The sequence below is a fragment of the Ictalurus furcatus genome, chromosome 7 (assembly GCF_023375685.1).
Source record: "Ictalurus furcatus strain D&B chromosome 7, Billie_1.0, whole genome shotgun sequence".
Classification (NCBI taxonomy): Eukaryota; Metazoa; Chordata; class Actinopteri; order Siluriformes; family Ictaluridae; genus Ictalurus; species Ictalurus furcatus.
In genome coordinates, this window is record NC_071261.1 from 8591825 (window position 1) to 8605604 (window position 13780).

General features: G+C 43.3%; 1 protein-coding gene across 24 annotated transcripts in view; it reads left to right on the forward strand.

The window, feature by feature from the left end:
* The window catches only part of scrib (scribble planar cell polarity protein), an 85915-nt gene that overhangs the window by 62776 nt on the left and 9359 nt on the right, over positions 1-13780 (forward strand). For 9 of the 24 annotated variants that reach the window (XM_053628193.1, XM_053628194.1, XM_053628207.1 and 6 more), the window contains 20 exons: positions 977-1222; positions 2207-2317; positions 2405-2581; positions 2702-2818; positions 2917-3105; positions 3194-3313; positions 3428-3484; positions 3900-3956; positions 4159-4239; positions 8017-8091; positions 8280-8339; positions 8801-8848; positions 8998-9123; positions 9737-9847; positions 10625-10675; positions 10872-11012; positions 11581-11743; positions 11952-12186; positions 12617-12706; positions 12791-12973. In XM_053628193.1, coding sequence (XP_053484168.1) covers positions 977-1222; positions 2207-2317; positions 2405-2581; positions 2702-2818; positions 2917-3105; positions 3194-3313; positions 3428-3484; positions 3900-3956; positions 4159-4239; positions 8017-8091; positions 8280-8339; positions 8801-8848; positions 8998-9123; positions 9737-9847; positions 10625-10675; positions 10872-11012; positions 11581-11743; positions 11952-12186; positions 12617-12706; positions 12791-12973 — 2438 coding nt within the window. Of the gene's footprint in view, positions 1-976; positions 1223-2206; positions 2318-2404; positions 2582-2701; positions 2819-2916; positions 3106-3193; positions 3314-3427; positions 3485-3899; positions 3957-4158; positions 4240-6666; positions 7066-8016; positions 8092-8279; positions 8340-8800; positions 8849-8997; positions 9124-9736; positions 9848-10624; positions 10676-10871; positions 11013-11580; positions 11744-11951; positions 12187-12616; positions 12707-12790; positions 12974-13780 lie in introns of all 24 variants that reach the window. The other 15 variants (XM_053628217.1, XM_053628195.1, XM_053628201.1 and 12 more) reach the window with 15 other exon arrangements.

Consider the following 13780-nt stretch of genomic DNA (forward strand, 5'->3'; position numbering starts at 1 on the left):
CACTTCTTGCTTGCTTTGGTGGTGGTCACTGTGATGATTTGGGGGTAATTTGAGCTGGGTTCTGTGGGTCTATGGGTAACTGGTTGCCTGGTTACCATAGCAGCAGCCAGTGGTAAGCGCCGATACTGAATGGTCAGTGCTGGTCTCTGTCACGATTGTGAAAGCACCAATTAATAGACCAATTCTGGAGTAGCCTAGTGAAAAAAATACTAGGGCAATCAGTGTTTGCATCACGATTATTTGATTTCGTTGCCTTTGTCAATTTAAGGCCACACTTTTTGAGTATGCTCGTGTTTAAAATTGGTAAAGGCAAAACGAAGGCTTTTAATATAGTAATAATTTCACATATTAACTAGGCAGTTAGTCAGGCTAGTTCAGTTTGAGCTAAACACACTGTTAGGCATGTTTTAGGTATGACTACAGTAGAAGTTTTTAAGGGAGGGATGAATGAGCGTAGGTGTATTTGAGCTGGGCTTTGAGAAGATTGCTGCACCGGTTATGCTTTCCAGTTTGCACGCTCTTTCATTTCTGGTGGCTGGACTTTTGGTTTTCACTCTTCTCTTTCCACCCTTAATGAGGCCAACCTCCTGCTCAGACAAACCCCTGCTTGGGGCCGCATGCATGCTTATTAATGAAAGACCAACTCTTTAAATCTGTAACGTTATTAATTCTATAAATATGAGAATGCATGAAAGATATCAAACTTTGTGGTTAATTGAGCGTGCCTTAGCGGATCTTTTCATGCTGTTTGGAAGGCCTGCAACACTTGTTTTCTCCTAACATCTGCCTGACTGAAAGAAAATGTATGTCTAGATCAATTGTCTAACAGAAAATACACAAAACTGTTAGAGAGTAAGATGTGATGATGATTAGCTCCTAAGCATGACCTGCTGCCTCCATCCAGTCCAGCACTGCTGGATGTTCAAGACTTCCCATCACCTTCCGTTCACCTGCTGTGGTGTGACTGTTGCTTTAGATCAATGGTGTAGACATGGCAGAAGCCAGACATGACCAAGCAGTAGCGCTGCTTACCGGCACCTCCCCCACCATCTCGCTGCTAGTGGAGCGGGAACAAGCGAGCGCGGGCGGCTCCTCGGGCCGAGGACGCTCTCACTCGCCTCCTCCTCCGGAGCCCTCGGACTCGCCAGAGCAAGAAGAGCCCGGGGAAGACCACCTTGGGAACCATCTCAACTGTCCTATGGAGGATGAGTACCCCATAGAGGTGAGAAACTTTAGAAGCATTGGGCAGTCTGTGTAGCTAGGTGACTTTCTGATGACTGAAAATATTAGCAATATCTCAGAGTGTTAACCTGACGTTTATATGTCTGGAAAATAGGAATCTGTAGATTTGTATAAAATACTTTCTACATTTGATGCTGAGGATTGATGGCTGTTTTAGGGTTACGAAATATTGCATAAAGCCGCACTGCTTATTATTGTCACCTCTTTTTTTTTTTTTTTTTTTGGGGAACTTAACATAAATGCATCCCAGAGAAAATGGTGCACGGTATGAATGCCTGTTTGTGGTTGTGTTGTGATAGCCTTTGTCCCTTTTGAAACTTGTTTGGAATCGTTTTAAAAGCATCGTACCTTTTGATTATACTGAAGTGACGTGTCTTTGAAACGGTTTCATTCAGTAGTTTTTGAAAATCAAAAATACATTTAAAAACTAAATTTTTTAACATTGAATAGAGGGCAACTTTTAGTAAATGTGGTGCATGTGTATGTATGTATGTGTGTGTGTGTGTGTGTGTGTGTGTGTGTGTGTGTGTGTGTGTGTGTATGTATGTGTATATAAATATATAAATTGTAATATATATTTAAATTACGTTCCAGGGGGCACGGTGGCTTAGTGGTTAGCATGTTCACCTCACACCTCCAGGGTTGAGGGTTCGGCTCCCGTCACGGCCCTGTGTGTGCGGTGTTTGCACGTTCTCCCTGTGCTTTGGGGGTTTCCTCCGGGTACTCTAGTTTCCTCCCCCAGTCCAAAGACATGCATGGTAGGCTGATTGGCGTGTCCAAAGTGTATGAATGGGTGTGTGATTGTGCCCGGCGATGGATTGGCACCTTGTCCAGGGTGTCCTCCACCTTGTGCCCCATGCCCCCTGGGATAGGCTCCAGGTTCCACACGACCCTGTAGGATAAGCGGTACAGAAAATGGATGGATGGAAATTACATTCCTTAACATCATTGCTTGCCCTCACAGGAAGTGACCCTGGTCAAAACAGGTGGTCCTCTGGGTCTGAGCATTGTGGGTGGTAGTGACCATGCCAGCCACCCATTTGGCATAAGTGAACCAGGAGTGTTTATTTCAAAGGTAACTTTTTTGCCAAGCTTTACCAGCGAATAGAGATGAAATAATGTTGGGTTACGCTTTCTGACCACCTTTTACACGTGTGAATAGGTTATTCCTCACGGCTTAGCCTGTCAGAGTGGATTACGTGTAGGCGACCGCATCCTAGAGGTAAACTCCACTGACCTGCGACATGCCACCCACCAGGAGGCTGTCAAAGCCCTGCTCTCCAACAACAAGGAGATCCGCATGCTAGTGCGCAGAGACCCCTCACCACCTGGAATGCAGGTGCGTACAGTACACACACACACACACACTTGTGCACACAGAAAAGTTGTCTGTTAGCGCACCCTCAGAAGGAAACTGCTCACTGTGGAAACTAATCCTCTGTGGTCACAATGTGTATAGGAAATTGTCATTCACAAGCAGCCTGGAGAGAAGCTTGGCATCAGCATCCGAGGAGGAGCCAGAGGGCATGCAGGCAACCCCTTTGATCCAACAGATGAGGGCATCTTCATCTCCAAGGTAAAAACAATGTTCAGTTTGTATTGAAAGATTTTTGAGTGTAGCTCATGCTTATTAGGATGGTATGAAAGAGCGTGACGTTTATCTGTGCTGTTTAGGTGAGCTGCAGTGGTGCTGCAGCACGAGATGGCCGCCTGAAGGTGGGTATGAGAATCCTGGAGGTGAGCAATCACAGTCTCCTCGGCATGACCCATACGGAGGCAGTCAGGGTCTTGCGTGCCACAGGAGATACCTTGGTCATGCTGGTGTGTGATGGCTTCGACCCCAGAACCGTCGCAGGCGTGGAGGTAAATGTTCAGCTGAAACTGTGGCACCACACACAAGAACGAGACACCAAACACTCAGGCGTGTTTTTCCTCTTCGTTGTTTGCTCAGGCATCTCCAGGTGTCATCGCAAACCCGTTCGCTGCTGGAATTGTTCGAAAGAACAGCATGGAGAGCATCTCCTCAATAGACCGAGATCTGAGCCCAGAAGAGATGGACATCATGCAGAAGGTGAGCTGTTTGTACATCAAGCTGTAGAACATTTCTTAGGGCAAGTCAGAGGCAGGAATGGAGAGGAAAAAAAAAAAAAAAAAAAAGGAACCATGTTGCCATTTTCTTCCAAAGGAGGTTGAGATGGTGAGAGAGACGTCTCAGTGGGAGCGGGAGGAGATGGAGAAAGTGGTGAGTGAACTCACAAATGCAGGACTCTCATAGGCTTGTCTTAGAGGACATGGGTTCAGGAGAACAGCAATAGTTTTTCCAAATTCCTGACTGCAGAAGCTTCCCTTATGACTTGTGCTAATATGTGTGGGTTCTATCCTTTTTCTTCCTCTCTTATCCCCTCTTTTCCCCACCCCTTCCTGAATGGACTTGGGTGTCATTCTCACTCACCCTTTCATTCATTCATTTTATTAATATCCACTTTTTTTCCCCATTGCATTATTCATCCGCGCCCAACATCGTTTCTTTCCCCATCGTTTGAATGGACGTGTGCGTGTGTCCACTGACCATTTACGTTTTGGTCTATGATCTCGTGTGTGATTGGTCACCCCACCCCTCCCCTCCTCCTTTACCCTCCCCCCATTTTTCGCTGAAGGAGCGTATGCGCTTGGAGCGTGAAGCGGCTACGCGTCTGCTGGAGGAGGAGACTGAGGTGAGGCTTTGTGCCCCCGCTGCTCTAGGATAGCCCTGGCCATCTGAGGGCACCGGAGTTGGACTGTACCTGCTCGTCAACTTGTTCCTCATGAAACACTAAACCTTAGTTCCTGTGCATATTACAGAAGAAAAATGCTGTTGTACCGCTGAAAAAGCACTAGTATTTGATCATGTTATGTATGTTTGTCATTTTTCTGCAGAGCATGAGCACTGGACCTCTGAAACTGGACTACAAGACGTTGGCAGCTCTTCCCACAACCAGCCTGCAGAGGGTCAGTCGGGTGAGTCTGGGCCTGTAACCGTTTCCATACTGGACGAGTTCTCTGATCAAATTCCCGTGAACTGCTGCACCTCAGTGTAATCGACTTTACACACTCTCCACTTATATTGCGTGCACTATATCCCATTAGCGTGGGGTAAATGAACATTGACGAATGCCAGTGAGATTTTCAAAGTAGGTGTTTGCATTATTTGTAAGTCTAGTCTCGGTAAACACACAAACATCTTGAAAAATTGCAGCATATTCTTATAAGAAGCCCTCGTGGACACGTTTTCAGAAATAAAACGAATGAAAACCTAAACTTATCTGTAATCTAAAAGTATTTTAAGGAGTTATTTCTTATACAGATGTACGCTTTAAGGCTATGAATCGAATGCGGTTTTCATGAATCTAAAACTCACTCAATTTCATGACCATGAGTTTTCCTGAACATCTTGTTGGTCAAACTACAAAAATCTTGTCGGTTGATCTGCATTTAATGAAAATATAATAATTAATTAATTAAAGTATTTTTGTGATATTTAACCTTGAGTTTCCTGAGCTTAGTCCAAATGAAGGACTAATCAGATGTGTTGTTTTGGTTGGTAGCAGGTATGCTTTTTGGTAACTTATTGTGAAGGACTTTTCTGCGTTGCCGTGTTGCCACGTCCTTAAAATGAATGTGCCGTTGGGTTCTCTTTACTCTGGAGAACAATCTCTTGACCTCTTGATCTTCATTTACGTTCTTGCCACGCTGCAGAAATGACTAAATACTTATTCAGGCTTCTTTACCTCAGACAGAATGGTGTAACTGGTTCCTCATTCTCAGGAGTAAACTGCACAGAGGTATTGAAGACAGCTGAGAAGAGCTCAGAGGTTATTTTTAAAAAAAAGTATGTAAGTGATTGTGGTTGGACACGTTAGTCATGTGGGTGGGCCGCCGAGGAGGAAAGTTCCTATGATAGAACTTAATCACTTCTCTAAGCGGTTTCTATCAACGGAGGAAGAACAAACCAGAAATCTCTGAACCTGTAAATCTCTTTAAGTGAGTTTCTGTACTGTTTCTTTTCAAAACCTTTTATTTCTTTATTCTTCATTCATGTCCTACATTCTCCTTTGTTTTTCATTTGTTGCTTTGTTTTTTTTTGTAAGTTGGTGGTGTTTTTGGGTTTGTTTTTTTTCAGTTTAAATGAGGTATTTTACCAGTGTGCTTAATTTGGATGTGATCTTGTCATAGACCTGTGTCGTTTTGATTTAGTAGGTATATAGTTTATGGATTTATGTTGCATCAGGGCTTAGATTTTAGTATGAGGTACATTTTTTTTTCCTCCCCTCTTTTCTTTAAAGGTGCTTATGCTGTTATCTCATTTCGCCTATGCCATTTTACATACTTACTGCTTTATAACGGAACTGTTATGTTATAATTATTTAGCTATGTATTATATAGTTGTAACTTCTAAGTTAATCTGGTGTCTTACATAATGGAGGGCTGTCTAACAAGTTCAGTTATATCCAGTTTTAAAAGTATTTCCACTTTGCACATTGAGTGTGTTTGCATTTTTAAGCGTTTAGCCTACTTGGGGCATGCAGCTATTGGCAAAGCTATTCAAGGAAGGGGCAGTTAGCTTGTGGGAACGCGCACAAAGTCCTCTAGACACATTTTGTCAGGAGTAGAGATTTGTAATGTTTTGTTTTTTGGAGTTCAAGGGTGTTTCTCTGTCTTAATATATAGATTATATATTGAACCATGTGCAGTGAGATTGTAACAAGAAACGTGCGCTGCCGCTTGCCTCTTATCTAAGCTATTTTCAGTGTTTCAGTACTTTTTTGACCGATAATGTGGGCATTTTAGTAACTCTGAAAGTGAGCTGTGTGTTGGTGAGTACAGTCATGGCCCTAGTGCAACCATAGAGTGTGACACAGTGTGCAGCTGTCGTTAGTCAAAGGTCTTTGGGTTGCATTCCTCTCCGCTGACCTTGTTCTCTCAGCATAAGTACCAACCCCCATGCATTACAGGACCACTGTTCTTGAGGCGACTATTTTCAGTATGGTGGTATTGCCCAGGCTGGATTTAGAAGTCTCAAATTTAGCAGTCATAGGAATTGTACAGCTGAGAGATCTTTAAGCCCAAACATAATGACTGTTGATCCAACTCGATGGATCCAGCCATCAGCATTAGGCTTTGCAAAGTGTTATCACATCGAGGCAGATATTGACCAGTAATGAGATACGATGTGTGGAATTTGGTAACTGTAAACTGTGATTTATCTCTCCAAGATGGGATAGCTATATATAGATCGTAATTTGATTGGCCGTTAGAATATTCAGACTCATTTTATTGGTTTCCTTCTTTATTTTTTGTTCTTTTCCTTTCCTTTTGTTTGCTTTTGTGCACCTGTATTATTTTCACTCTTACACCCTTCTTTCATTACTCTCTCTCACTCTTCAGCTGTGTTCTTCTTTTACTGAATCCTGTCCCATGGAGAGCGCTCTTCAGGCCAGGCCGTCTGGCACTATAGAACCCCTGTGCTTTGAGAAAGCTCACGCTGCCCTGTACCATGTAGATGCCCCTATCCTTCCCTCATCCTCACTGTGCCCAATTACGGCCTCAGCAGCACCCAAACAACCTGCAGCTATGCCACAGGATTCCAGTCCAGCACCCACAGTCACACAGGAAACACAGGAAGAGGAGTGTCTTGTGGACTCTCAGCCAATCTGTTTCAAAGAAAATCCCTTCCTGGTAGCTAATCGTAAGAGCAAGGGTCGTCCCCTTGAGGAGAGCATCCTTTCAGGGCCTCCCACAGGCTATGGCAGACAGGGGCAGCTTCAGACCTGGTTGTATACTAAGGCAAGCCCTTGGGCAGTGTGTTTGTGGTTGAGATTTTCTGGAAGCAGCATGGCCTGTTACTTTTTTTTTCTTTCAAATTTCCTGCAAATGCTTGTTCAGATGAGCAAATCTACATTTGTTCATTGTAGAATTATGCAACATAGCATATATATTAAAAAAAAAAAAAACACACACCCAGACACTAACACTAATTTGAGTCAAAAGCATGTTTTGCGTTGTCTTTAAAATACATTTTTTTTTTTTTTTTTTTTTTTGGTGAACCTAAGGAACAAGATTTAGGGGTAGGCAGGTACCCTGTTTTTTTGGGGGTTTTTTTGCACACTGTATGATCAATCGTACCGTTGGCTGGTGGTATGACCAATGACGGGTTAGCACTTTCAAATACGCTGTAGTTACTTCTGTTTTCATGGAAGGCCAAACCTTTGAAGCCATTGACATTTGATTGTTTACTTTAGGGGATTGGAAATGCGTGAAATGTGAAATCGACAGGTGTTGGTGAAAAATGGCCCCCACCGCCTTCACTGTCTAGACTTAGCAGCAGCCATTTAAAAAGGACTCTGAAGGCATAAATTAAATATAGCCTGCCTAGTTCTGCAAATGCGTGTTGAGTACATTCCTATATTCTCCAATTTGTTAATAAATAATAAAATAAATGAATAAGAACTGTTGCGACCATAAATAGCATTTTTGAAAATGTATAAAAGTGTTAATCGACTTATTGGAATGTTGTGACAGGATACATAACGTCTGTAATTATGTAATGGGTTTAAAGTCAAGAATGCAAACGAGCCCAAATATAGGTTTGCATTATCCTTCTCACATGTATTATGCCACTTTGCAACAAATAATCATATTTAAGTCTGCATGGCTTTACTGAATATCACCACAGGTGTGATGTAACTGTTTATTTACTCACTTAATCCCACTTTATCACTTTCTAATATTTTCCAGCAGGTTCCATCAGCTGAGCCCCCAAGAATTGACAGTCCTGTCCGGGAGCCTCTGTATTCCCCAGGTTCTCAATTGGTGAGTCCATAAATGCGCAGGACACTCGTCTCATAATCATCTCATCACTTAACGATTATCGTTACTTAGGATAGGATAGGTATAAGCTATTGACTGGATTTTGTCACCACTGATAACAAATGATAAAGGGAAATATCATTCACTTCTTGTTGTTTAACTCATGCCTTCATTGACACCTCATTTCCTAGCCATCATGTCACCAGTCCTCGTCCTCAGCCCCTGTCGCACAAGGCAGGGAGACCCGATTCGTAAGTGGGCTGTCTGAGCACGACCTACTACTTACGGCTTCCTCTGCTATTTCTCATCATGGTTAATGTAACTAAGTGGCTCGCAAATTCGCCTTGGTGGACTGACAAACTGCATTGTTGCTCTGTGGATAATGCGAGATTTCTTACCGTTGTATGAGGCTTAACAACCTTTATCTGTTGTCTTTATTTCATGACATGCGCTGTCAGAAAATCATTGCACTTTTTTTTTTTTTTTTTTTTTTGCCTGTGTTGAAGGTCAGGACTGTAGAGCAAGACCAGGGTGACTAGATATATTAAAAACTCAACTGTGATTTTTGGTACTTTCATTTCTGTTGGGCTCTGCTAGCTCTCAGATGGTGCCTGCATAATGGTGGATTGACGCTTAGGATTTTAGATTTGCTCGCCCACAGAAAGTAGATCCTGCTTAGCAACATGTTTCACACCATTTTGCTTCATTCCAGGCAAGCATTCATTTATCCTCCAATGTGACTGCCAAGGACAATTCAGCTGTGAGTGTCCAAAGAAGCCAAGACGGATTTTAGTTTATTTAATGCTACTGGCTACGTTAGTTATCATAAATCACCTGTTCTACATGCTTAGAGATATCGTGATTGTGGTATTTCTTTGCTTAAAATGTATTTTTCTCTTCTCCTTCTAGACCAAACCCGGTGCCATCCAGCCTATCTCACGAATGCGGCCTCCTGCCTCTCCAGTCAGCCAGGACGGTCACAGTAGCCCCAACCCTTTCCAGCATGGCCCTTCCCCCATCAACTCCCAGACCACTGTAAGATTCCTCACAACAGTCTAGACCACATTCCAGAGACTCTGGACGCTATTTCTCTACCACCTGTCCTTAAGTATCCGATTAACTAAAGAGACACATCTGTTGTCACCTGTCAGTTGTCACGTCACGTCATGTCTCCGTTTTGGAAGCAATACGATATTATTTGAATCGCAAGACATCACATCATATCATTTGAATCAACCACATCTAAATAAAGGGGTGCTGAGATATTTAAAAGCATCAAAAGCACTAATGACCCAATGGGAATCTCCTAACTCTTCAAAATTATAGACTCCATATTGCCTATTTTTGCTGTAACGGACACACTTACCTTTGATGAATCTCAGCAGTGAATACATATCCAATTAGTGAGGGCTTGCACTCACGGGTCTTAGAGTTGTTTCTAAATGTCAGCACCGCTCCATCAGTCACCTTTTCCACAGTCGTCCTCTCGTTTTCTTACATTTCTTCCCTCTCTGCAGAAACAGAACACAAGTCCGTTGCATGATTTTTAGCCGTGCATTATTGCTTCTGTCTCCTTTGTCTGTCCCGTTCTGTTTGGTCCTCTAACCCCTTAATTCTCGACTCCTTGGCATTTGAACCCTCTGTGCAGCCTCCTGCCCCATCCCCAGATACTTTCAACGAATTTCCCATCAATATCAAGCAGGCATATAAGGCGTTTGCTGCTGTGCCCCACTCCACGGCTGTGCTGGAGCCCCCACAGGTAGGGTAGAAGCTCCTTGCCGTTCTGAGCATGTCATGGTTGTTCTGACATCCAGTTTCTGGCACCAAAGCCTTCCCATTGGAGCCTATTCTTTGAAGTCTTGTCTGCTGAGTCTTGCATGAGTCATTTACATTCACGTTGTGGAGTGTACATGGGCTCTTCTGCACAGAAAATACTACTGTCCATCTGTCCATCCGTGTCGTCGCTCGTTTGTTGTGGTATTTGACAGTGTGCAGTGTTGTTTGAAAAACCCTTTCAAGTGAACCCATTGATATTTTCAACTTGTATATTTAAATTGAAAAAAGTTACATTTATTTTGTTGTCTTGTTGGCTGCCAACCAGTCCCTCCAGGATTTTGCGATCGCAGAAATTAACGCTAAAAATCAAGGAACCTCCACAATATTCTGAGGAGTTCAAAATTACAGCAGATTCGGGCCGAGACGCGCCATGTGACATCATCGCTACACGCATTCAGCCAAAGCCCTCTTCGGTTCACGTGTGACGAACATGAATACAGCTAAAAGGTCTCATTTACCAACAAACATCACTGTGAAAGACCGTGCAAAACAATTTCTTGCAATTGCAATTTCACAACTCTCTCTTTTTTTTTTTTTTTTTAAAACCCGCAGCAAAACCAAGCATTTTTGGTCGCAACAATCACAAAAAAACTCTGCAAACCCCTGTATGGACTGGCCAACTGTTCTTATTTTTGCTTTGTGGAAATTTGTGTAGCCTCCTTACCTGTTGCACTTTCTCCCCATTCTTTCTTTTTGTCAGGATCTCTATGGTCAGAGGAACAACTTTTACCCAAAGCAGACATTGCCAGAGGTAGGTCTCTGTCTCCTCCTGTGTTTTAATACTGTTCAGTCTCTAATACTGTGCTGTTGATCCCCACGTTATGGTAAATGAATGTTGACTGTTTTCCCGAGTATCATTATCCTCACTGTATAGTGCATTGCACTGAACAGAGAGGGCATGTCCAACTGTGGTACTGATGGTGTGCCTTTCACAATGGCTCTTTCAGCCAGAGGAGTGTAATGAAGTGTTTATAGGTGAGGGTGAAGGAGGGGTCCTCAGCCCTCGCCCCTCCCTCTCATCTGACCGTCATGAGTACAGGAATCTGGCAGCTGTGCCACGCCTGTCTCGCCCCTTCCTGGAGTCTAAGGTATATGGATTGACAGGGTCAGTGCTCCGCTTGCGCCCCTCTCACTTTCAGCTGTACTGAATGACGTGCTCTTTTTACTTCGGTGGTGGTGGGGCAGAAGTTTGTATCGCCTCAAACAAGTGTCCAAGGACTGTGAGATCTTTCCTGATTGGGGGGGGGGCTCTTGATTAATCATTCTGCAGGTTAATTCAGGATAAACTGCTATTAGATTGGTGGCATGCATGATATGATGTTCTAGTAGCTGCGTGGAAACCACATCAAGACCTAAGCATGTTTCACTGTTGCATGACAATAATTACATTCGATATATTTTCATTCTCTCGTGATTCTTTAAGGCCAATTAAAAAGCCTGGTCATGCTGCGCTTTTGTACCTTTTGCTTTCGTCGTGTTCTCCTTTATGGTGCATATCATGCATTGTAGAGCGAGACCTGAAGTGATGGTTCTCAGTGTGTTCATTTTGTTTCAGAAATTTAATAATGTCCTACACAGAACGTTTTTTTGCTGTGTACGTTATCCTCCGCGCTACTGACTTGGTGGTGTTGGCCACGTTTTTGTTTTTTCCTACAGCCCCCCACGTCCTCCGGGAGAGGGAGCCCAGAGCAGCGGTCTTTCAGAGACAGACAGAAGTACTTTGAGATCGATGTGAAGCAGCAGACACCAGACAGCAAACCCAAACCTCGTGTTTCACTTGTCGGAGAGGATGACCTGAAAAAAATGAAAGAGGAGGAAGGTTAGCGTTTGTCTCGTTTTCTGCTCGTCACTTCTCTTTAGAAGAATTATCTGTTGTTATTACTGTGGTTCACTGATACAGAAATGAGGTCCAAGTGCAGGGCTACAGATAGAGCTGAACAGCTTACTGAACCAAGCACTTGGATTAACAGCATGTATTGGCAATCTTAAGTTTGAATACGACTGAGTGTGACGTTCTTATTCCTCAGCCAAAAGAACTGAGCAGATAGCACGTGAATATCTTCTGGATGAGGATGAGGAGGATGAAGAGGAAGATTTGGCGAAGCAGGTGGCGCAGATGAAGGCCCAGGGCAAGGTTATTCTGGATGGGGTAGAGTATAAGGTTGAGCCTGCTGGTGGCCACTCTTCTACTCCTCCTCCCAGGCAATGTGCCACACCTCCAAACTACAGTGCCACCCCTCCCAGCCATTGTGGAAGCTCAGGGTAGGCCACTCCTTCCCTTTTTTTTTTTTTTTTTTTTTTTAATAGCTGATTTAATATACCATTGTTACCTTGGGCTATTATTTGTAGCTCAAGTATATGTGTGTGCATTTAAAGGCCCAAGTATTTTTTAGCATACAATGACCATCTACCACTGGACTACTTTCACACACTTTCTCCTGTTTGCTTTGTTTACACACTTATGCTCTCGCTGGCTGTGGCTCCTGCCAGGCCGTGTGTAGTCAGACGTCTTTCATGCCGAAAGTTGGGGCTTATTTGGGGCAACTGTTGTATTTAGGCTGGGGTTTAACATACGTGTACAATTTTTTTTTTTATTTTTTATCCCGACTCAGTGATGGATTTTCCTTTCCATTTTTAACAAGAAAAGATCTTTGCGACCGGTATAATTTTCTTTTGATGGCGTGTTTTGTAGGACTTCCTCTGTAGATGGTAGGGGTGATTCCCAGCGCAATTCTTTGGAGGATAGCTTCAGACTGGAGCAGAGACCCAACTCTATGACTGGGTAACTAAAGGAGCATTGCATTTCTATCATTCTGTGGTCTTACATGGTACTTTTCTTTGACGTATTCGGTACACGTGTGCGCAGTCTGATCCCCGTGTACCCCGGCGAGTCCGCAGCTCCCATCCGTACTGCCAAGGCTGAGCGGAGACAACAGGAGAGGCTGCGTGTGCAGAGCCCAGAGCTCAGTGTGGCTACAGACAAGGATCTTTCTCCTGCAGAGAAACGGGCCCTGGAGGCGGAGAAGAGGGCCATGTGGAGGGCAGCCAGGTACAGCAGCAAGCATCATACCACATATATATAGCCCAGCGATGAGGAATGTGTGTATTACTCACAAATCTTGAGCCAGAGCTCCATGTGGTTTTTTTAATTGTTCTATATGTTGGAGATCCCCGTGATATTTATCTGCATATAGAGTCATCACAACTTATCTGTGGCTGGAGCTGTATTTCATCTGACCCTCTTTTATGATCTTAAACTGTGACTCCCTTTTTTATGTGTTGTCTTCCACATTCGTTTTGTCCGTGCTCAGGGTTTCCAAAGACACGCTGAAAGATTTCACACCAAACATTACCAGACAGTGTACTTAATAAAACATGCACCAGTCGTGTGTGTGGTTTATGTACCAGTTGAATACTTGGTACTTATTTTCCAATATGCTAATGATTTACCCAAAAACAGAAAGTTCTGTGTTACCCTTTAACCTAAACTGAAAAAAAGATCGGTAAAAACATTCTTAAGGCACTAAACTGATTGCCAGTAGTAGCTAAAGTGATATTTCACCTCTAAAGTAACAAAATGAATGACTGTAGACTAAAGTATAAATTATGGGGATTTGGAAATCACCTTCAGCTATGTTTTTGTTGGATGCTTTAGTGATCGAGTTCACTTTTGTATAGCGATGTCTTTGGCAGCCTAGGCATTGGAGTACCCGTGTTAACTTACCCTTTTGATTCTTACTGTGTGTCATAGTATTTTACCTTCCATCTGTACCCTCTTCTTCTCTTTCCCTTTCTCTTTGTGCATTTTTCCTGTATGTTATCCCCCTCCTCTCCTGCTCCCGCTTTCCTCTCTGTG